General features: G+C 45.7%; 1 protein-coding gene across 2 annotated transcripts in view; it reads right to left on the bottom strand.

Annotated features, from left to right (window-relative positions):
- The window catches only part of IFT43 (intraflagellar transport 43), a 50,903-nt gene that overhangs the window by 8,865 nt on the left and 16,908 nt on the right, over positions 1-25,130 (bottom strand). For both annotated transcript variants that reach the window (XM_064150181.1, XM_064150190.1), the window contains 3 exons: positions 23,079-23,146; positions 9,305-9,337; positions 8,763-8,809 (listed from right to left, as the gene is read on the bottom strand). In XM_064150181.1, the coding sequence (XP_064006251.1) occupies positions 8,763-8,809; positions 9,305-9,337; positions 23,079-23,146 (148 nt within the window). The remainder of the gene's footprint in view (positions 1-8,762; positions 8,810-9,304; positions 9,338-23,078; positions 23,147-25,130) is intronic.

Genomic DNA, 25,130 nt, shown 5'->3' with positions numbered 1-25,130 from the left:
GCCATGTGCTGCCTGCCCTGTCCATATCCTTTAATATCCAGAGAATCACAGAATCAACCAGGCTGGAAGAGACCTCCAAGATCATCCAGTCCAACCTAGCACCCAGCCCTATCCAGTCAACCAGACCATGGCACTAAGTGCCTCATCCAGTCTTTTCTTGAACACCTCCAGGGATGGTGCCTCCACCACCTCCCTGGGCAGCCCATTCCAATGGGAAATCACTCTCTCTGTGAAGAACTTCTTCCTAATATCCAGCCTATACTTTACTTTCCCCAGCACAACTTGAGACTCTGTCCTCTTGTTCTATTGCTAGTTGCCTGGGAGAAGAGGCCACCCCCCACCTGGCTACAATGTCCCTTCAGGTAGTTGTAGACAGCAACAGACAGTTGTAGAAGACAAAGATGGTAGTGGCTTCTAGAGCTGCCAGATCCCTGCCACTAAGCAGGCATAAGAACAAAACTAACTTAAACTCAAGTTTCTTGCTCATAAAACGTAAACCTGCAATAATTACAATATCTCTGCTGCTGCAAAACTTTATTTTACTGAGTGCTGTTACCTTCTGCATCACGTTTGGGGAATTTTAAACAGGCAAATGGAAGAAGGTCTGATTGAAGATGAAGTTAAGTGAAAGAAATTGGTCTCATTTAGCACATGACAGGATTCATCTGTGTTCCCAAGTCCACTGAGGTAGCATCATGGGCGTTTCATATTCATGAGCTGCTGCGACACTGTGTCCCCTCATTTACAAAGCACCGTGTTCAGCAAATTCTGTCCCTGTGGACACTCTGTGCATTTCATGGTCTTGTCAGAGAGACATCAAACACTTCAGTAACCAAATACCAGAAAATGGCTTTAATTAGCGCGTCTCAATGCAATAAATAATTTTTCTCTCTAAGTGGAAAAAATGGAGAATTAAAAAAAAAAAAAAGAAAGAAAGAAAAAAGTGGAAAGCAACAGGCAAAAAAAATCTTCAAAAAAACAAGGAACAAGGGACACAGAGAGCTTCTGCTGAACACACAAACAAGCTTGAAGCCTCTTGGAAGCTTTCTCAGGAGAGCAGCAGGCAAATGGAGAGGATAAAGAACACTTCTTTGGATGCTTGGATATTAATTTCCTAGGGATGCCTTTCCCTGACTGAAACTGCCCTACTAGTAGGCCAATACAGAATTGCATACCTGCCTGATCAGCTACCAGGGAGATAAAAACAGGCAGTACCACAGCTACCAGGGCACTGCCTTGAAAGCTGACACAAGCAGAAGATAACCTGAGTGTCCCACAACCCAAAGCACCCTTTTCTCAAAAAGAATGGCAACTGCACAACCTGCCCAAGCTGATGGGAAAAGTCACGCAGTGAGTAGGGGGCTCTATGGGAGGTAATGCTGCAAATTCAGCACTAGCTCTCCACCCTTGCCTCAATAAACATGCATCTGAATTGCACCAGACAAAACATCCTTTTCTTCAGCCATCAGGCTCTGATGATAGTGTCAGCTAGGCAGATGACTGGCCGGGAGGTCAGGCGATTAATTTGTTACTCATTTTGCTAGTGTTGCTTTCACAGCCGGCTTGGCATGGCATGGCTTCTTCCTCACCTGAGAACTTGCTAAGGACAGGCATGAGGCTTATTTGTTGCCTCCCAAGGTCGTTACTGACACAAAGCCTCTGCCCAGTTTCAACCTCTGGGCAGCGCGAAGAGAAACAGAACACAGAACAGCCCTACCAGGTGAGTCACTGGGCTCAGTGCAGGGCTTCTACAGGCAGCAGTCCATGGCTCATACTGTGCAAGAAGTAAGAGCAAACAGTGATGGCTTTAAAGACAAGGAATCTCTCCATACATAGGTTTGTTCACCATCAACACAAGAAACTGGAAGCCAGGCACAGGACAGGGAGTCCACCATATTCCTGAGGTTATCAACATTTAGAGTGGTAAGACACCTCCTAGCACTGTGCCTGCCCTCCTTTTCAGCAACATCTGTTCTTCCCTTTTCAAAGGCTGTTCCATTCCTTTGCAGTATTCCCCTGCTGAAACACACTCAGAAGGTGGTGGGGCAGCAGATGACAAGGCGTGAGGTGCCCAGGGAGGGTCTGGTGAACTCAGAAACACAAACCCCTCCTCAATAATGCTGGAGATCAGTGATTTTGCATTAGAGCATTGCTGTGACAGAGAAAGCAGCTTCTCAGGATGCTCCTGTGGAAGTATGCTTGGGAGCAGGCATGTCTGATTCTATTTCATCCTCTCCATGTTACGCTTGAAAAACAAGACAAACTACATTTCTTTTATGCTAAATCTTTAGGGTTTTTTTTTCCTTATATATATTTATTAAAAAAAATACCTCTTTGATCAGCAGCACCCATGACACTTCCACATCCAGCAACTCCTCAGAAGCCTCCCTCCTTCCACACAAGGCCACCGCTGCTGACAGCCAGCCAGGTTTGATCAGAGCCACTCAGAATCGGATTTTCATAAGACAGATGAGGAATCTTACTGCTGCTCTCTCTCGTATCAGATGAGAAACTGAGGGGGAGGGGGGATGGGTCCTGAGGGAACCGCACTACAATCAAGGGCTATGCGGTTCACTCTCTGTCCCTCCACTGCTGCAATTTTCAAAGGAGTTTGCCTCAGGCAGTTTTAAATGATGGTGTCTCAATTCTGTAATCATCTTTCAAGAGCTTTTTCTTAAAGGGTATTTTAGGTAAACCTAGTCCGTCAACTACACTTATGGACTCAGCAATCACAGACCCACTATGACTGTGTAGCTACCACATCGCAGAACTCAGTGAAGGAAGATGCTTACCCAGACCATCATTTTCGGCTCCTGACAAGCTGTGTGTGCTTCCCTCCAATTAAACTGTCCACTGTCCCTTGGCCAGGGGGAGGCTACTTCAAACAGGCCATCCGACATATTCCTTGAGACATACTGTCTGTTGCCCCTGACCACTGTAGCTGTCAAGAGGGAGCTTTCCTGTAACATCAGAGGCTCTAGATCACAATGCCAGCAGTTACAGGACCAACAGCTCAGTGGAAACCCTCAGGTTGGTGTAAGTTTGCCCTTCACTGACCGTGCACAGAGACTTGAGGTAGCACATTAAGGGAGCAGCCCAGACAAGGAGTACCGACATATCCACACTCAAAATCACAGTGCAGAATCCCAGAAACTCAGCAGTCACTGTCACTTTCCACCCCAGGCCTCTTCAGCCCATTCACACTACTTCCAAAACACTGTGTTTTTCACTTCATCTCCATTACACTGATGCTCAGAAATTTTTGTTCATTTAGCTCTCCCTTGACCACTTCACCACTTCCCTCTGAGCCTCTGAAATACCTGCTGCACATGGCCCTGGCTGTTCCTGCAAATTCCCCCCTCCACCACCACCACTCGGTGTACTCTAAAAACTGCAGCTCACCAGAGAAGCAACCAGCAAACTTTTTCAGGAACGAGAGTCAACAATAATCCAACACTGCTCTATTCTCAGCTCTGTTTGGAGCAATTTCATCATTGGTGCATATTCACATGCAGCTTGAGCTGTTTCACGTTTTATGGCTGAGAATTCCAGGTGTCTGATGTCCTGTGAGAGCTGTCTCCCACCTGACAGACAGACATCACCGAAGGATGTGAACACCACGGCATATGGCCCCTTCCTCCTCTGCTCTGCAGAGAGCCTGGACTCCCTTCCCGTTCAAATGCAAAGGAGCTGCTCGCATATGCCAGAAGGGTAAGAAATCCTTCTAGAGGTCTGACATTGTATAGAGAGGTCTAATCGTCAACTCTGCTTCCTTGAGGAGGTTTCCCAGCAGGCAGGAAGGGGTTTTGCCTTGAGGGAACAGATTTAGTGACTGTCTCCTGGCAGCTTTCCTCACCTGCAGGTCAGGTTTGGGTTGTCTGTGTAGCACAGCCAAGCTTTCATTTCAATCAGCTGTCTCATTCACGCACACTATCTGCTTCAAAATAACAAGCCATTGTTCTTGCAGACAGAGGATCATACATCACATCTCAATCTTCCAAGGAAAGCCCTGTTCTAGGAGCTGTGCATCCAAGAGTAACAGAGAGAAGGGAGGAAGTGACGGCTGAAGATGGGGCAATATTCTATGCAGAAAGAATAGATGAGAGAGATGAGAACTTTAGCTAACAAGCACCCCATAGAGTACTGAGGAGAAAAATCCAAGGGCTATGCAGTGAGGAAACAGGCATCTGGAGTAATGCAACTCAGCAATACAGAGCTGATGGACAAGAAAGACACAACAAAGAAACTTATAGCCAGGAGGACAAAGTAGGTTTCTGATGAGGGGTCAGGGGAGAATGCCAGCATTTCTCACCCCAACAGGTAACAGCCCTTTGTAGCTGCACGCAAGGAGAAGACACACAAGCACAGCAAAACCAAATGAAACGCCCAAGCAAAGTCAAAGCAGAGATTCTGCTCCCCCGCTAGAGAATGCAGCAAAGGGCGGGGAAAGCCCTTGAATGTGAACTTGGTTTGTTCTGCCTTCCCTCTCACCTCATAACAAAGGATAATTTGGACTTGGAAGAAGCTCTTGGCTGCTACAGAAAAGGAAGCAGTGCTCTGCAGATAGCACTTTTAAAATTCCATTGATAGTTTCCCATCTCCCATCTCATGCAGTTTCTCTGCAACACGGTGTTCAGTCACTGCTGCTCATTTTCCCTGTTGACATGGACAGAAAATTGAGCAATTACCCTTAAACTCCTCTCTCTCAGATTGCCCAGATTGCTACATACACAGCATTAAGCCCCCAATTGCCCCTGGCCAAAAGTGACTCAACTAGGCTCGTCCTTTAGGAATTAAACACTTTTGTGTTCCTTCTGAAGGTTTATTATTCCTTAAGTTGTGATGCATTAAATCCTACTAAAGCAGGTTTCCCACCACACAGAAGGGCTGGGTCCCCATATGACATGGTTTAGCCAGACACACAAACACCTACCAAAGATGGTTATCCATTTGCTGTGGCAATGTACTAGCATGTCCCAGTGTGTCTTCAGGAGGGTGGATGCTAAGCTCACAGCGATTGCCGTAGGAAGCCCCCACAAGTATCCATCATCTAAACACTCCAGAGCTGTTTCTGGAGTGACTGTGTTTTTTCAAAAGTCTTTCCAACCTGGTGTTTTTTTAGTCAAACACAAATATTTGCTTACCCTCACCTCAAAGGAATGGCTGAAACAGCATGTCCCTGTCTCATGACTTCCCATATTACTTCAGTTTTTCCACACAGCCTGAGATGTGACTGTCCTTTCCTCCTGAACTTCCATGGAGCTGAGGAGCCAGGAAGGTGGTAGAGGCTCCATCCCTGGAGGTCTTTAAGACCAATCTGGATGTGTCTCTAAGCAACCTGATCTAGTGTGAGGTGTCCCTGCCCATGGCAGTGGGGTTGAAACCAGACGATCTTTGAGGTCCCTTCCAGCCTTGACAATTCTTTGATTCTACACAGGATGAATAGCCATGAGCAGTGAGAGAATTCTGCTTTTATTTCTGAAACTATGAGGCATATTAAGCCCTCTTTGACTGCACAAACTTCATTCTTCACATGCCAAACTGGGCTCTCTCCAGGCCCTTTTTTTTTTAAAAACACTTTCTCCAACAGAATCAAAATTCTGAGTCTCTGAGTCTTAATGATGTATAAACAATCTTAACTGAGCACGTTTCAAATACACGAGAATACCTTTTTTTAAGGGCACACAGTTCTGTCCTTCATTCTTCTAATGAAAAGGTTGGACAGGGGACAAACAATGTTAATGGAATGGTACAGCTCAGCTTTCTAATAGGTTAAAGGAAGGCGATCCAAATGTATTGGTTGACAGCAGCAATCATTACGCAACTGCGCCTGTTCATATTAAGGTGTACAAGCTAAGGCATTATGCAGCACACAATAACCGTGACCCATCCTTGGGGATTCAGACACCAATGTCTTGATTTCTGCATGTTTAGAATCCAAGCTTTACGGTTACAGTTAAGGACACAAGCCCATGTGCAACTCTGCATGAACAGGAAGGCTGACATGGCTCAACTTACTGCACTCCCTGCCTCCTACTCTGGGTAGTTATTTGTATCATTCTAACTGTTCAAAAAAAAAAGAAATCTCACTCAGGTTCTGGAGTTTGTTTAAATGTCGCTTTTCTTCACTGCAGTTACTGATCCTACATGGAAAACTCCTCTCCCACAATCACAGAACACATCCGGTTAGAAGAGACCTCCAAGATCATCCAGTTCAACCTCTGACTCAGCACTGAAGGGTCAACACTAAACCATGTTCCCAAGCACCATGTCCACACTCTGCTTAAACACCTGCAGGGATGGTGAATCCACCATTGCTCAAGGCAGGCCATTCCAATGTTTGATAAGTCTTTCAACGAAGAAATATTTCCTAATATCCAGTCTAAATCTTCCCTGGCATGGCTTGAAACCTCAGCTCCCTCAGACGCCCCTTAGAGGTCCTACCAGGCCCTCCATGAGCCTTGTTGCCCTTCTCTGGATGCACTCCAGCAGCTCAGTGTCCTTCTTGTAGTGAGTGGCCCAGAACTGAACACAGTACTTGAGGTGTGCCTCACCAGTGACGAGCACAAGGGGATGAACAGCTCCCTGCTCCTGCTTGACACAGTGTTTGTAATATAAGTCAGGATGCCATTCGTCTTCTTAGCCACCTGAGCACACTGCTGACTCATGTTCAGTCAACAGTCAACCAATTGCCCCATCTCCCTCTCTGACTTGCAGCTTTCCAACCACACATCCCCAAGCCTGTAGCTTGCCATGAGGGTGTTGTGATGTAGGTGGAGGAAATAGTATCTCCCTGTGGAAACAGAACTACAGGCATGGAATGCACTAATCCATTTAGAGATTTTCCACCTGTAAATGAGATCCACAGCCTAGTGGATTTGACTGCACCAGAAAACACCTGGGTAGGAACCATCACTACAACAGTGGGAGCTTTCTTTGAATATACAGATTTAATCCAAAGACTAACTGCTTTGCAAACAATCCAAATTCAACTGTTAACCATGCGTTAAGCGAAGATAACTAAGTCAAATACTTTAGGACTTGCCATGTTTTCATACCACATTCTGCATCAGTTCTATTCTATATTGATTACTCAAGGTCTCGGAGCACTGCAAGTCACATGCTGCAAACATGTGGTAAGCATTTTTAAGCCTGGTTAGAGTATAATAATACTCTGAATACAAGATCAAGGTTCAACAAGAAGGACAGCACGTATGGAAACACTCAAAGAGCTTTATAGAACAGACTATCAGCCTCAGTGCCATATGCTGAAATTTAAGAAGCCCAAGAAACCTCCCAGGGGAAAAATTGAGCCTATTCTGAAGATGCCAATGCTATAAAGATGCCACTTCTGACAGTCATATGTTGCAATGCTTAATCTGTCTAGAAGAGCCAAATAAGTCTTCATTTAATCTCATTAAACATACTAAAGTCTGATCCTTTGTGACTCCTGGTAATTATTTTGATGCTTGGTGATATTTTACAGATGAAATTTTTTAGATACTGTTAAAAATTCTTAGCCCCTGAAAACTGAGGCAGCTCCTAGAGACCTTAATGAATTCCTGTGCTCCCCACAGTTCTCCAGTGCTTGCCTTCAAAATTTACACTGTGGATGTTTCCTGCTATTTCTCTTGGCTCACCCAATCTCAGCCATGCAGGTGATGCGCTCAATACAGAAAACTAGTGTTAAGTCAGGAGTTGCAGAGATTTCACAGCAGCCTGTGCAAGGATGGGGTTACTCACCAGTGCCCATGGTTAACTTATGATCTATGATACGAGGCTAGGGCAAGCAGACTTTCTAAATTAAGAATTCCCTCATGGTCAAGACCCCAGGAGAGAAGAAGAGGTACTTGTCTTGATGGGAAGAAGAAAGGTTTCAAGTAGAGCAAGGGGAAATGTTGGGTATAGTAATATTAAATACAATGATTCTATAGAATTGTCTGACTGTGGTACAGCCACTGGAAATTGAAATAGTGGAACATAAGCCATGGACAGGCGAGAGTACCTGAGCTCGGAAGTACTGATAGAAGGTTGGAATGACCTTAGAGAATGGTGTAACAAATATAAACAAAAGTAAGGCTGGAGTTTGTGGTTTTCACCTGCCTCTGCTGACAGAATGCTTAGACACAGTGTACGTACTGCTGAGAGAATACGATGAAGGTCTACACTAATTAGCATGTCATTTCTAACACAAGTGCACATAACCAATTGCAGTTTAATACAATTTGTAGCCTTCTGATGAGAGGTATAAAAACATGTTTGGGATGCAATAAATGGATTAGATTGGATCGGCTTGTATCAGGCCTTCTCCCCGTCTCTTATTCTTCTGATGCCCATGATATCAAAGCCTGTGGCATACTGGCACCTAAACTAAGGGATAGCAGTGATTTGTTCCCCTGCTCCTAACATTTTATTGTTCTTTTAGCTCCCTTTTTGCCCAAGTCCACTATACTCTGTATGGAAATAATCACAGAGAAAAGCATGTCCTTGACACTTCCCTTCTTCCCAAAGGTGCTTTATGATTCTGTGTTAAGGAGAAGCCAGAGTTAGACAGCAGGTTCACTTCCTCATCCTCCTCTCTATCTCCTTTGCCGTCTCTCCCTCACTCAGCATCTGAGGAGAAGTACCAGCTTCTGCATTTGGTTACCCTCAGGGTCATTCATTTACTTGCAATTTCTCACCCGATGTCTCTGATCCCTTTACTGGAGAACCCCTAGACATGCAAGAAGGCACTTTTTGCAGTCAAGTAGGTGATACCTTACCTCCTCCATCATCTGACGTCTCCAGGCTCTGCTGTCTGAGACGATGGCTGCAGCAAAACACAAGGAATAAAGATTTTCAACTGCAAGCCTAGAAAAACACCTTGTCATGTCACATTCCTCCCCAGAAGCTTCATGGCCTGTCAAGGGGAGAGTTCCCAGGTACACTCAGCCTACAGACTGACCTTCTTCTATACCACTTACTCCTGGAATCAGCAGAAATCTCAGTTTAGAGTGCTCAAGCAAGATGCCTTATACCTGAGACAAACCCCCAGGCTGTAGAGAGTAGGTTCTGGAGTGGGTCTGAGGAAAGTGGATGCTTTCTACTTTTCCTTCTTTCTGTCATGTGGGAGTGACAGAGATATCACCTACTCCATAACCCATGGAACTCCAGAGTGAACAGCCTTTCCCATCTTAGGACACATGACATGAATTAATGCCATGTTCCAGATCTTGGTGTAGTGGTGCTTTGAGTTGTGTGTCCTTTCTCCATGAGATCAGATCTAGAAGTTGTGGAAGAAGTCTCAGCAAGAAAGGGAACTTACTCTTCTACTTCTTCTCCATGCTTTCTTCCTGACCTGCAAGAGAAGGACAGGTTTATGCTTAGAAGAGGCTAGCAAGAATTTTAAAACTGCACCTTTCCTTATATCACTGTTACTATGCAAAACAGTTCCTACACCAGGTCAAATATAACACATCACAGCTTTAAAAATTCCTGAGTGACCAATAAATCACCATTAACACAAAATTCCTGAGTGCCTCAGACTAAAGCAGAACCATATTGGTCCAGAAAGATGGCAATGCTCAGACACAGCAAGAGCCATACTTCCTGGATTTTTTAGCTTCTCACATATATTTGAAACCCCTCTACCACCAGCTGTAGGTAAAGCTCGCCTTACCTAGAGAAGCTGACACATTAAAGAGTGAAGAAGATCATAGTATAGAATCAACCAGACTGGAAGAGACCTCCAAGATCATCCAGTTTAACCTATCACCCATCCCTGTCCAATCAATTAGACCATGGCACTAAGTGCTTCATCCAGTCTTCTCTTGAACACCTCCAGGGATGGCTACTCACCACCTCCCTGGGCAGCCCACTCCAATGGCAAATCACTCTCTCTCTCTGAAGAATTTCCTATACCTGCCCGCTCGCCGCCCCCCCCCCCCTCCAAGCACAACTTGAGACTGTGTCCCCTTGTTCTGTTGCTGGTTGCCTGGGAGAAGAGACCGACCCCACCTGGCTACAACCTCCCTTCAAGTAGCTGTAGACAGCAATGAGGTCACCCCTGAGCCTCCTCTTCTGCAGGCTAAGCAACCCCAGTTGGTTTGTTTTGCGCGCAGCCGAGGCGCACGGAGAGCAGTGCGTCCCCACCCCGGCGCGCTGCGCTGAGGACCTGGCGGCTCCGCGCAGGGAGGGCGCGGCGGCGGTGCTATACTTTTGTCTACCTAAGCCTGACAGACCAACAGGACCATTATCTGTTTGCCTTTGTACGTTAGGAGCACCATTTGAGCCGGCCAAGATCAGGTCACACATGCTGCTGCTGCAGTAAATCAGGGTTGATTTGGCTGAGTTAACAGGAGTTCATAATAATAACGTGGAGGAGAGGCACTGGCAAATGGCAGCTCCCTTGCTCTCCACCCCAGCAAGCCCAGAAGTAATTCAGTCCCGATTAGGGATGCTTGTTCAATATTCAAAATGTAAAACATGGAGGTTGCTGAACCAGCACTTTGAAAAGTTAATTAAATGCCAGGTTTCTTTTTAGCAGATACTCCATCACTTCCCGATTGCTTTGGCCATTTTGCAAAGTGAAGTTTCATTCTCTATGTGTTGGGAATAAATATTCTCCATCCCCTTGAAGTCAGGATGCCATGACAAAGAACACATGGGGCTCTCCCCTACCACATGTACTGTCCAAGACACACCAGTACATAACAGAAATTGCTTCAGTGCCTTGCACTGCAGCTCTCAAAGCCCTTCCCTGAGATGGGGACAGGGCTGTCTTCCTCTGCTCTCTGTTCTAGCAGGTTATGGTCCTTGGCTAGCTCTCCTGTGAAGTACTTTTCTAAGAGTGAGGAGCAGAGCAGAGAGGATATTTAGCTATGAGAAGAAGACCTCTTGTCTCCACTGCTCCTCCTGGGGCTTTCAGTCTGTGAGAAGCTAAAGATTAATTGGTAATTTGAGCCCAGTAGCATCCACTGCTGCAGCTGTGTAGGTGACATATGCATCTGAACTTTCAGCTTTATTTGCATCCTTCTACTCATCAGAAGAGGCAGAAGTGTAATGGAGCCAAGGAATTTAGGAAAGAGCTCTTCCAGGGAGGAACAATTGTCCAGTTCCATCTTTGTTCCCAGTGCTGAACCTCCTGATACTACAGAGAAAGAAACAGATTGTTTCAGAGGGCCTACCACCAGCAGTCACTGCAGTTTAGAATCTCTGGTGTCTAGATTTCTGAATCTGGAGTTTAGACAGAGATGAAAAGGTGATGCAAGATTTATGCTATTTTATCCCTCCCTTCTGCCTTCACAGAAATGTATCACATACCCTGTCATCAGAGGCTTGCCCTCACTGAGCTGTAACATCCCAAATGATGCCTTGCACAGTGAGGTGGTTTACTGGAGGTTCAATCTCCTCCTCTTAGTATGATCCTGTTACTCTTGATAACTGCCCAGCCCCCAGGTTACACTCTATTTCTCAGTACTCACACTTCTTACATTCTTGCTCATCTCCTGTTCCCAGTCAGGAGTGAAACACACATTTGCCCTTCTTAAAAGAGAGTTACTCCTGCTATCCCTGTCATGACAAATATCTAGGTGGCCCACAGGGAGAACAGTCATATGTCAGTCCTAGAAGCATAAAGTTCCAAAATCTACCTAATGAAGTGACCCTGAGAGAAAGGACAAGCTTTACCCTGTGTTAAGGTTAAAAACCTTCAAGGAATTAAGGAGTTATTAACAGATTCTCAAAAGTTGCCCTGCCTCCAACTCTATGCATTCCATAAACTTAGCCAAGACCTAAAGTATATTCCTCCAGAACCAGTTACTTCCTTGCCCCTTTGCTCTAGAAGCGCTGTGGGAAGCACCACAGGCTTCTTCATAAAGATATCACACTGCTTTCAGCATTCTGGAGCACCTCCTCCTGAGAACCAGCTCAACTTGTTAATGCCATCTGCAACACGTTGAGGGTAACATTTAGTCTTTCAGGAATATCAGGACTGGGTACAGTGTCCTCTTTATTCATCACCCGGGCACAGCTTTCCAGTGGTGAGTGAAAGCAGGCAGGGAAAGAATCAAACTGTAAATTCAAGACAGCATAGATAGATTTTCTAACATTTTCTTGAGTTCTCAGACACAGTAAGTGCAATGCCTTGGTTTGCTTGCTCCAGCTGGAAGCATGGCCCAGGGAGAGCAGCAACAAGCACCTACAAAATGAGCAGTTGTGTGTGAACCATACACCCACTCAGGTAAGGCGAGCAAAAGAACACACTCCCAGGAGCAGTGCTCAGAAATGCATTCAGTCTGCTGTACTATACACCAGCCAACCCCACTTTTGGTAAGACAGTAATGCCTCTCTTCCTTTCATTTCTTCTGATAAACTCACTACATATAGAATGCCAAAGAACATGTCACATGGACAACTCCACTGAAATTCCATTTCACTGCATGGCTGGCTAGGATCCCAAATACAACCAAAATCCCAGGTTGTATCCTCTGTCTTTAGCCAGCTGCTGAACCCCTATTTCAGGGTGCTTAATACCTGAGAAACCCATCAGAAGACCATGACAGGCACCATGTAACTCTATGTTACATAGCTCCTAGTATGGAATACCTAATTCTCTCCTAGCTGTGTCCTACAGCAGAGGATATAGAACTGATCTTACTCTTGAGTGTAGTTCTTGCACAGTTCTGGACAGCAGGAATCTCGCTCCATGTTAATGAGGGGGTTAAACCTCAAAATTGAGGTTTTCCCCTCCACATCCCTAATGGACAGCTTAGCTGCCTTGGACCTGCCTGCCATTTCTGTGGTGAAGGGTGAAAGACAGTTCTAATGTAGACATCAGTTCTGCTAAACTGTTTCTTTCTCATTTAATGGACTACTGTGGAGATCTAAATGGAGATAAAGTAGCAAGGCTCAGAGAACAGCCAGGATGCTATCTTTATGCAGCATGACAATGTGCAGTGGTTAATTAGACACCGTTAACCTATTTTAGCAGGGGACATAACTGGGATGAATGGGGGGAAATGTCCTTGAAATCTTTTAATGTCCACAGCTCATGAGAGCAATAGACGCACTTACACTGCGCACTGAGCCTTAAGCCAGGTGCCAGGAGAACAATGTGCAAGACCCGAGGCTCACTCCTGCGTGCCCAGGGAGGTGTGAGGGGCAGCAACACAGCCAGGGGAAAGGGTTACGATGGGCTGTTAAAAGGAACACCAAGGAAGCCCTGTTTAGCGTGCCGGGGGTAGAAGCCGCAGAAGAGAAGGGCTGGGAGCGCGGGCAGCTCCATCACCCAGCCCGGCTGCCCTCTGCCCGGGCAGGAGGCTCTCTGCTGGGGGCCGCTTTGCTGCCGCCGGTCAGTCTCAAGGCGGCGGGGGCCCGGCCCGCGTTCCCCGGGGCCGCCGGCCCGCGCCGCAGCATTGCCGGCCCACGTCCGCCCTCTGCCGGGCCTCAGCGGCGTGGCGCCCGGCTCGGCCTCCCCGCCGTGGCCCCGGGACGCTGCCCAGCCAGAAGGGAGGCGAGCCCAGAGCCGCGCGGCGAGATGCAAGGGGATTCTACGCACTTCACAGAGAGAGCCCTGGTACCGCAACTTCATCTGCCTCTGCCGGCTCACTTCCTGGCATGTCTCAGGCACTTCCTTTACGAATCATGCAGAAACAGAAAGCTGCTTCAAGCTGCCCTCTTGCTACGAAAAAATGGAAAGAAGGCACGTCCTCAAGTTCAGAGATACATTTTGTTTTGAGAGCAGGATGACCAAAGGGAGAGCAGAGAGACAGGCTTTGTGCACAAAGAGCCAGTCCCTGGCTAGCGTGCTGCCTCGGTGCTAGGGACTGAGGCTAGGGACATCCAAAGCCATACCCATCCCTATGCTGAAGGCTTGGCTCAGCCTTCAGGGAGGCATGGAGCCTTTTGCTGCTAGGGCACTAACGGTAATCCAGGCCTAGGCCTGAGGGTGGAGGGAAAGAAGCAGATAAAGGACATGTAGTCCGTTGCTCAAGTATTCCTCTAGTGCCCATCACTACAGTGAATGGGTGGTGAGCTACCAGTTGAAGCTTGTTCAAAAGCCTAAGGCACAACTATGCTACACATCCAATACGACGAACAAGTGCTAACCCATCAGCCCTTCCAGCTCTCTCAGTGTGCATCTTGGCCACTGGTTGTTTGCTGAGGCACAGAGAGAGAAACACACTCATCGAAGCTCTACGTAAACAAGAACTGCAGCCTGTGATGGAAAGCACTTAGCTATTCCCATGCACCTTTCTCTGAGGTTCTGATAAGTTCTTCAAGTTTCCAGCCCCTCTCCCTGGACTGTGGCAGCCTGTAAAAGGCAGGCATGCCTTGACTAAATCACAGAGTTCAATCTTTGCATCCTGTAAAACCAAGGTAAATTTTGTCACTGATTTCAGCAGACTATTGTGAGCTTTGATTTCTGTCACAAGATGTCACCTCACAGCCCTCTACTTTCAATCCCTGGGGCAGATGGCTATCTGCATCTCCACAAGAGGGTTTTAGGCTGATGCACATCTGCATTTTAAAACTGCAATGGTCCCACTTCTCAGAGGCTCCCTGGGCTGCTTGGACCCTAGAGCATGGCACTGGAGGAAGCAGAGTGCAGCAATCAGCAGGCCATGCTCTGCAGGACAGCATCTAACACACACCAGGGCTAACTGGCTCCAGCTGAAAAGGGCTTGTGAGGCACTGTAACAGAGGGTATTAATTAATAGTGTGAGATAGGATTTTTTCAAAACGAATATTAATAATTTTGATATTAAAAAACTCTACCTGCCCAACAATTTTTAATAATAATTGTTCTGTGTAGCACTCACGAAAACGTTATACAAAGGAATAACTGGATCTAGAACAAATAACTAGCAATAATACATTAAACTCAATTGAACTGGGAGAGAAGGTCTTGTGGTCAATATGCTGCTTGCCCACTAGAGGGACTCAAGAAACTCCTTTCTGTTTAAGGCAGAGGGTTAGGATTCAATCAGAGAGTTTCTTACAGAGTTTTGCTAAAGAGGCTTTGAGTATTTACTCACAACATATTGTTTCTCAACTTGCAAGGCTAACTACAGTTTCCACTAGCAGGGAATTCTGTTGGAGTCATCTTAGCTGTTGAGGTTTCCGTTCTTCCCAGGCTCTTAGCAGACAATCTCTGACCTGGTCCTAGTTCCTCTTGGCTCCAGACTCAGCAGGGAGGGTTGCAGAGGGGCAGGCAGGGTGTCTTGCAGATATGCAGTCTTGTCAGAGGACTGGCAGGTGTCACACTGGCTAAGCAAGACTATAGCACAGAGGCATTTGTGCCTATTCCTGGTAAACTCAAAGCAGTTTCTAGGCAGACAAACTCAAAGCATTAGGGTTTGTCACTATGTAGCAGGGTTATCTTACAGCTTAGAGTATGGCAGGTGCAACGAGGTAGCGAGGCAGAAGACTGCCAGAAGCAGAGAGCACGATAAGGCAGAAAACAACAGTGGCAGCAGCAAGCACACTGTCTGTACATGCTCGTCAATTGTATCAATGTAGCCCAAGTCTAATGGACCTTCGGACACAGATTAGCCAATCATAAAGGCAGTTAGCCAAGCTTAAACATATTAGGTAAAAGTCAGGGCTTGCTTTTACCTTTGAGATCAGAACACAAACAAGTGTATAGACATGTGCAGGTACCCGGTAAACAAGTTTGGACAGACATGGTGGCACCAGGCCCTTTTATCTTCCTTTCCTGTGGTTGTTTCTTCCATTAAAAGAAAGAGGGACAGCAAAAAAACCATGTCTGGGCAAGCCAGGACATGTTCAGGCCTATTCTGGCCCATTCAGGCCTCCCATGACAGACACTAATCAATATCTGGCAGAAGTGCTATTGTTTCTCCTCATGTCCTAATATGTGGGCTTGCTTAACAGAAACCAACAAAGGAGGAAAGCTCTGGGAAGGACTTTAGGAAGTGGCACAAAAGAACAAGCTGACAGAGTTCAAGGGGGTCACTGTACTTGAGCCTATTCACTTGGATTGCCCCTGTAACAGATGTTCCCAGGGTTCCCCTGCTGCTCCTTGGTAGGAAGCTGACCAGCAGAGCTGTTCAGAGCTCTCACTGAGCAACAGGAAAAACACCACCACTCAATACAAATTCCTGCTGTGTGGGAAAACAGTGCTGCAGCTTCTAGAGGTAGCCACTACACATCTCCAGTCCCCGAGAAAAGGGATTCCTCTCCAAGTGCTCTCCAGTAAGCATCAGGGCTAGCTCTTACAGCAAGTGACTCTTGAGGTTTACAGGAGCATTTCAGGTTCCATTTAATGGGAAAAGCACACTTCTGACCCTCCAGGGTCACACAGAAGACCTGGCTGCTAAAGAAGACTTAAAAGTAGAATGCAAAGAAAAAGCATCAGGGTTGTTGGTTGTTTTTTGGGGGGATTATTTTTTTCCAAATCCTACAACAGTACAAACTTTTGATTTTAAAGTACTGGGATGAATGCTTTTTACTAGTGATGTGCCTTAAACTAAAAACACCAGAGAGAACTAGATATTTACTACTTAATGGCACCTTGTACTGCCACCTGAGTGCAACAGCTTCCAAAAGAAGACATTTTAAGAACTTGGATTAAATAATATGCAAGTTCTTAATGTTTTATGAACAGCAGAGAGCTCATATGGGAAAGGGGACTGGAGGAAGTGGGGCAGAAACAGAGTCAAGCAAGTAAATCAGATCACCCTGTCTCTTTCCACAGGAAAACTGTATTAAGCTAGACTTCATAGCCAATTTAGGGGTGACCTACAAAGGCAAGACAAGTTTCGAGTCCTAGCTTTGATGGACACAAAAGGGCTGCAAATTGCATGTCTTCTTCTAGAAGGTTTTGATTTTTAAACTACAAATATTTGGGACAGCGAGATAGTATCCCCTGAATTTGCTGCTAAGTTCCTTGAAATTGCAAAGAATTGAGGAAGGAAGATGCTTTGTCCTCAACCAAAAGAATCAAAGAGACTTCACCTTGAACACACTCTGCCACCTCAGCAGCTTACATGGGCTGCTACCCAACCTGTGACAATCTTGCCCCATTTTTGCCATGCAGGTTTCATCTTCTAGGGGAGCAAGCAGCTCCAATACTGGTAGTTGCTAGTTCTTCCATTGCCTAGTGCTGTTCAGCAAAAAGAAGTCAAATAAAACTTAACTAAGAGATTTTAAATAAACAGAAATACAAAAAGAGAAATAAAAAGAAATAAGAAGGAAGAAAAAAGAAGAGGGAGCCCAATTCTTTTTTCCAGGCTCCTCTGGGCACTACAAAGACACAGGAATGGGTACAAACCAAGCATTTTCCTTTTGCAGGAAACTCTTGCAGGACTAAAAAGAAAAAAAACTAACACATCACAGCCATGATACTAAAGGGTTTTCAGGTGACTCTGTTGTCTTTTATGGACTTTCCCCTTTCCTAGAATCATGGCATGGTCTGGGTTGGAAGGGACTTCCCAAGGCCAACTAGTCCCATCCCCTCTGCAGTAAGCAGGGGCATCCTCAACTAGATCAGGCTGCCCAGAGCCCTGTCAAGCCTCACTAAGAATACCTCCAGGGATGGGGCCCCTTCTCTTTACAGAGCCTAAACAGAAACACCAAAGCAAGCTCATCCTAGCAATGACACAGAGGGACAAGAGGACAAAAGTCTGTTAGCATTCCTGGAACATCCAGCCTCAAAAAGAAAAAAAAAGCTAAGGGGGAGGGGGAGGAGAAGAGAGAAAGGAAAAAATCCCACCCTGGGCCTGCATATTGCAGCTCACCGCCATCTTGATGTCCTTGATGCGTGCTGATGGCATGGAGGCGGCTGGCACCAGATCAGCCCAAGAGTAGGAATGAGAGGCCAATGGAGATTTATGTGAGGAGAGTGAGATGGACAAGGTAAAATTGTCAGGAGGAGTTGTTAGAAAGTAAAATATATTGTGACAATTCCACTCCTGCCGTTCATCAATAAACTGACAGATCATTTAGTGTCAATTAGGAGTGATAGATGGACAAGTCCCCATGATCCTGGGCCAAAATTAATGGCTGGGAGGGAGAGGGTGATTGAAAATGACGGCTGACATTGAGAGGAAAGTCCTGAAGGTCCCCAAGGGGCCATTACTTGCCTCATTCCCTTGCAGATCAATGCAGGGACAAACCCAAAAACAGACACCTCAAGACAAAACTTAATCAGACTTCCCTTTCCTCCTTCTCCTTCTAAGTTGTGCCCCCTCACTTGGCAGCTTTGGTCCTTTGTGCCTATACTTCTCACATCACTGAGGACATCCATGGATAGCTGCAAGACACAGAGTGAGGCTGCCATCTTCCCCACTGCCAGGAGCCTGGCTCTCCTAACATGGCAGCATCACAGGGAAGCCCAGACTGAGATTCACCTCAATACGTGCAAGCTGAGAGTAGAGGGCAGAAACAATGACACAAGCTTCTCTTACCATGTCAGACAGAGAAACTCATGAGCCCTTTACTACTCCCACTTGCAAGACAGGGATGGCTAGAGGTTCTATAAACCAGGCATACTCAGGGGTCGTTTCATGTAGATACAACACAGGATAGTTTAAGCCCATATTTTTAAAACAGGAGGTTTTTAACTTTACTTACCTCTAGAGACCTTAAATCATAAAACTCCTTAATCTCTTAAATAGCTTTCCTCCAGCTCTAGGGTGCAATCTCACCACTGCCCATCCTCCAGAGCCCTAAATGATATCTACATAGAGGCTGCTCCTACAGATCACCCTGACTGCATCTCCTTCCTTCATACAGACCCTTAATAGTTGCCTTCTTGTAAAATGCATTCCTGGACACTACACCACCACTTCTGCTCCAGAATACTTCAACACAGTCATTTTCCTAAAGAGGCCTTGATTATTCCAACTCTGTATGATCTCTCAGTCAGAAAAGAGACATTTCAGCTGCAGCTGAAGCACCTGCCGCTAAACTGCCACAATCCCTGTGGAGGAAAGGAGGTACATATGGAGGCACTGGAAGAGACTTTCTACTGAAAGCAACACTTTGCTTGCAGGGCCAACTGAAATGAGCTGCATTTATCCCACAACAACCTTAGCTGCTGTTCATGAATTTTAAGAGGTTGACTGCAAAACCAAAAGGAATCAAGGACCCGTGTAGATTGGAAGTGTCCTGAGAAGCAAAGAAATAAAAAGACTAACAGGGAGAAAAACTGAATAAATTCTTTAAGGAAAGTCAGATAGATAAGATCAGCAGAAGCTGGAGTTAAATGGATCCAGACAGCATCTCTCTTCTGTCAAATGCTCACCACTATGCAAAACTGAGTTCCTTTTCCATTTTCCCATTGGCGGGCACTTGCTGTTTCTTCCTTCTGATGCATGAGATAACCTGACAATAAACCTCTGCTTTGCTTGTCACAAGTGTCAACACTGATGTCATTAAGGACATCAGCAGAGCCTTCAGAATGGCACTTGGGCTCCATCCAGCGGTTAGAGAGCTGCTTCTGTCGCAAAGCCAGCTGTAATTACCATTATTCATGTAATCTCGGCAGGGTACTAGGCCCCAGGTGGCTGCCTATCTACTTGGCTGGTTGCCTTTCCTCTAATACCGGGGCTAGAATATTGCTGGGGCAGCAACAGAATTGCCTCTTCTCATGGCAGGTGATTCTTCTCTCCAAGTATGAATTCAAATAAACACAGCAGAACTAGGTGCAGAGGGCCCCATCAGCAAGGAAAAAAGAAGTCTTCTGTCACTACTTTACACCTCTCATTGGCTGACTGCAGAGGACCAGTCTGAGGGTTTGCTTGGACATTTGCCTGCAGCCCTCATGATTATCTAGGTTTACAAACAGGCCTCCTAGCAATGACAATAGCATCCTGGCCTGTATCAGGAACAGTGTGGCCAGCAGGATCAGGGAAGTCATTCTGCCCCTGTACTCACCACTGGTTAGGCCACACCTTGAGTACTGTGTCCGTTTCTGGGCCCTTCAATTTAGGAAAGATGTTGAAGTGCTTGAATGCGTCCAGGGAAGGGTAACAAAGTTGGTGCAGGGGATGGAGCACAGCCCTATGAGGATGGAGCTGGGGTTGTTCAGCCTGGAGAAGAGGAGGTTCAGGGGAGATCTCATTGCTCTCTACAACTACCTGAAAGGAGGTTGTAGCCAGGTGTGGGTTGGTCTCTTCTGCCAGGCACCCAGTGACAGAACAAGAGGACACAGCCTCAAACTGCACCAGAGCAGGTTTAGGCTGGACATCAGGAAGAAATTCTTCATGGAAAGAGTGACTGGGCATTGGAATGGGCCACGCAGGCAGGTGGTGGAGTTACCACCCCTGGAGGTGATTAAAAGGAGACTGGATGAGGCACTCAGTGCCGTGGATTAGTTAATTAGAAGAGTTAGGTGATAGGTTGGACTCAATGATCCTAGAGGTCTTTTCCAGCCTGGTTAATTCTGTGATTCTGTGACAGCTGTTCTACAGAGGTACCAAGAATCCAAATCTTTCCATGCTTGACTTTTGAAAGCTTATCAGTAAAAGACAGCGCTTTGATAGCTGTCAGGAATTTAAGTATCTGATACATATAAGTGCTATGGAAACTCCCAATAAAATAATTTATCTTACTTCCACACCACCTGTACAAATTAATTCCAAAACTAATTACAAGTTGGAAAACTTTAAGGGTCCTCTTCCCGTCTTGCAACAATCTGAGACAGCAGTAACCTGATGGAAACAGTCAGCAAGATGGAGAGAATATTTGCAAGTTCACCTTGGTATAACAAGAGCTGGGCAGGTAAGGGACTAAGAGAGAGTAGCAAAGGTAGAAAAAGACAAAAACAAGTGATCATTTCATATTCATAAGACTCTGAACTAGAAATACAACAGGAAAGAGTTTAAGTATCCATGCAGGAAAAGCAACAAGTGTACAGCTGCAACTGGCTGAATCATGCAGCAGCAGAGATGAAAGTTTAGACCCCAAACAAGGAGATATAAACAGCTACAAGATCACTTCACGAGTGACTGCAGTATCCCATTTGACCAATAATATACTTAGACAACACAGAAAATCTAACTGTAGCCACTCTGATCATCCTTCCTTCATAATTAAAAATCACAAATTTTAACATGGTCAGTTTTGAAAACCAAATACTTAAAGCAGTAAAATTCCCAAGTGCAGGCTCAGTTAAACTGGCATAAAAGCACTTGCATCTGCATCAGATGTATTGACAGAAGCATGTTATTTTAACTACATCTACACCAGTGAAACTGGAGCAAGTTAACTTGATGGGCTTCCAGATTGAGTCAAATTGGTTGAAAAGCTGTGGGGAGACAGAGCCTGAGAAAACAGAAACAACAAAGCTACAGCAACACTGGTATGACATCAGCCAATGACTCAGAGCTTTCACATGAAAGCTTTACTCTGGGATATGTCACAACGACAGCCTTAGAGGCTAGCATCTCAGATTTTTTTAAAGGAGAGAGACCAGCTTGGATACACAGCTGAAAGAAAGGACAGGGGAACTAGTTGTACAAAACCCTTGTACCTCCTATGACTAAAGAAAGTCAGAACAAAGCTCCCCTCCGTAACATTTATTCAATAAAAGCTCTTAATCCAAAGGAATACTATCAGATATTACATGGCACCATATGCATTACTGAGAAAAGGGCACATCTTCGTCTGACGTCCCATTGTGCACATCCTTGGACCTGTCTCACAGGTATAAAAGTCTGCAGTCTTCCATCTCCTTTGCTGCTTCTGCAACTGAATTGCGTCCAACCTCATAGAACCACTTACTCCAGGCACCTGCTCTATCTGTAAACCATGCAGTTAGGATTCTGAAGAAGCATCACTGATACAGCTACTGCTCCAAATCTATCAGATGAGGCTAACATCAAACAATGGAAACCATCCTGAAGTAACACACGGCACAGTGCTGTTACTTCACTGTCCCTTCAGGGCACAGCCTCAAAGAGCTGTATTACCTCCACTCCAGTTCTTCACCTAGCCAACAATGACACCATTTATGTTTCCTAAACAAAGCAATTCACCCTTGTTTTCTGCCATCACATTTCCATAAAACTTCTGGTGGTGCTAAGAAGATCCAGGACCACTGATGGCATTTTTCATAACCCTGAGGTGGAGGTATCTCTGCAAGGGCCACTTCTAGCTGTAGCCAGACTATGAAAACTAATACCATTATCAGAGTTAAACTGGAAAGGAACAGAAGGAGCTCAAGATGAGATCTTTATTCCTTTGCTTTACTCCAGTTTCCAGATTTCAGATGATTTGTTCCTGAGACAGTGATAATTTTCCCAGAAAGGTACTGTTTTGCAGAAAGGCTGCCTCAAGAATACAGATTATCTTTCTCACCTTCCAAGAAAGACCGACTATAACATGTTTCTGGATGTTTTCTCCCATTCTCAGGGCTTCAGAAAAGACAATCCATAACTTCCACAAATCAGAGTGCCTCAAAAATATTTGTCCAGACATATACACTTGCATTACAGGCCTGTATACAAGCAACCTCAGAGCCCTCCATAACTGAGCCCTTTAGCTCTGTAAATAAGAAAACACCAGCACCACTTTACAGCTTGGAAAATCATAGACAGCTTGAAAGCAAGCAATCTCCTCCCAGTCTGCAGTGCTCTTTGGTTTTCATATCCATTCTATTGCCATGTCCAGTTATTCCCCTTTCCTTAGGTGTCCTTCATAAGCATCAGGCTTCTCAACCTACACTCTACAATTTGTATACTTTTTCCCTCCCATCTCTACTTGCTGACCATCTCCATCCATCTCTATTATACCATAACACTGTACACACATAAACATTGACAAATTTCACCTCTACTGTCAAGGCTGATCACTAAATCCTGAACTGTTCATTGCATGCTGTCAGTGGGGCACTGTCATGTGTCATTCTCCTGGAAAGGACATAACCAGTCAAACCCCTCCCTCCCAGATACTGCATTAGGCAGCAGAATCATGCAAATGGTCTCAAGGACTTACAGTGATATTGGAGACACAAGGCCATCCACAACATCCAGAAAAATTGTTCCAATGCCTGTGACAGCAAAGCCCAACCTGTGATGTTCACTTAATCCATGCCTAAAACCCTCTTAATAAGGGAAGAGGTGAGGACTCACTTGGTAGGTGCCAGTACAGGATCATCTGCCCAGCCTCCTTGTCTGCGTGGTGGTTTAGGCGGTGGACCCTTTATTAAAGAGAAGAGACATATTACAGCCAGCTCCAGGCATGACAAAGCAAGCCAGTTGAGTCACCAAGCCCACAAAGACTAATGTTACACTTTATCAACTAACAGCTTACCAACACTTTGCCACTAACACCTGGAGATACTGTGTTTAAAATGCTGCTTATTCATAAAATAAATAAATTCATAAGATAAACATTGCAGGGCAGGTTTTTAACTGTTTCTGCAAGGAAAAGATGTTTTGCTCTCATCAGTACATTGACAGGCTGCAGGACTCTGTGCTTTTGACTTGTCCAGGTCAAACAGCACAGTAGCAGACTCACCCACAGTGGATGCACTCTCCTGGCAAAATATGATTCACTGGAAAATTGTTCATTACTTCTGCCCACGTTTCCTAGGGTACAAGACACCTGTTACATGTCATATGAGAAATTGCTGCTAGAAGGTTTTGTTCCCTTTCTAGAATAGGAGGTTAGATATCAAGTCTGAATACAGCCAGCCATACCCAGCACCTCTGAAGTTAGTTAACATGAACCTCACCACTGCCATCACTGAAATGCTGTCAGGGAAAATAATACGGAGCATAAAGACACTCCCTGCTATTTTCTTGTGTTGTCCTGCACGGCACTCTGATACATGGCAGGAAAAAAAACGGAATTGAGTTCAGGGCTTACAAATGAAAGCCACAAATTCCCACCATATCACAGAATCATGGAATGCTGGAGGTTGGAAGGGACCTCCAGAAATCACTGAGTCCAAATCCCCTGCCAAAAGCAGAATCACCTAGGGTAGTCCAAACAGGAATGTGTCCAGGCAGGCTTTGAAAGTCTCTGGAGAAGGAGACTCCACAACCTCTCTGGGCAGCCTGTGACAGTGCTCTGTCACCCTCACTGTAAAGTAGTTTCTCCTCACGTTGAGGTGAAACCTTCGATAGTCCAACTTGTATCTGTTGTCCCTTGTCTTATTACTGTATACCACCAAAGAGATTGTCCCCATCTACTTGACACCCACCCCTCAGATATTTATAGACATTGATCAGATCCCCTCTCAGTATTCTTTTCTCAAGACTAAACAGCCCTAGGTGTCAGACTCTCTTCATAGCGGAGATGCTGACGTCCCCTAATCATAACTATGGCTCTCCATTGGACTCTCTAGCAGACTCCTGTCTCTCTTGAATTAGGAAGCCCAAAACTAGACATAATACTCCAAGTGTAGTCTCACCAGGGCAGAACACAGAGGGAGAAAAACCTCCCTAGACCTGCTGGAGCCACCATGAGGGTGCTGCTTGTTGCCTTTCATAGTTTTGGGCTCAGTACCCCCTGCCTGAAACATCTCATAGAGGAGCACCTTCAGAATTCTGCGTGACAGGGAGTGGTGAAAGCAGAGGATTCATTTCAGGGTATACAGTTCCCAACTGAAGGAGCCCAGTGAGGGAAGATGGATTATAGGGACCCATGAAGGGACCACCATGAGAACAGATGATTGGGTAAAAGATGTCCAAATGGAGGGAAAAAGAGTAACTGCAAAGCAGTCTGAGCTGTAGCAATGATGGGGTACAGGTGGCTCCCACAGATTTTCTTAAGGAAGTGAAGGAGCTGTGTGACTCCTGAGGATTTTTGACTTGTCAAGAGGGGACCTTGCATGTGTGGTGAGGTCAACCCTGAGCCAAAGTCTAATTACCTCTTGCACAGATGAGGAAGGGGTTGAGCTAACCCCTGATGGTATGGGTCTCCTGTGTTTATTTCTTGAAGCAGAAGCATTGTTTGTGAGTGTGGGAAATTATGAGATGCTGCCAGGGGCAGCTGCTGCATGCTGCAGCGAGTGGGGCACGACCCTGCATACCTCCCTGATAGGAACAAAAATAGTCATCCTCCAAAAATAAACAAGGAGCAGGAATGAGGCAGGAGTTGCAGTCCCAAAATACCAACTTTCTTCAGCAAAGGGAGCACAGGAGGGCAGAGGGACAGGCAGGGAGCATAAAACGCAG

The sequence above is a fragment of the Pogoniulus pusillus genome, chromosome 1 (assembly GCF_015220805.1).
Source record: "Pogoniulus pusillus isolate bPogPus1 chromosome 1, bPogPus1.pri, whole genome shotgun sequence".
NCBI classification, from domain to species: domain Eukaryota; kingdom Metazoa; phylum Chordata; class Aves; order Piciformes; family Lybiidae; genus Pogoniulus; species Pogoniulus pusillus.
The sequence above is the reverse complement of the archived record's forward strand: the minus strand, read 5'-3'. Positions and strand labels throughout refer to the sequence as shown.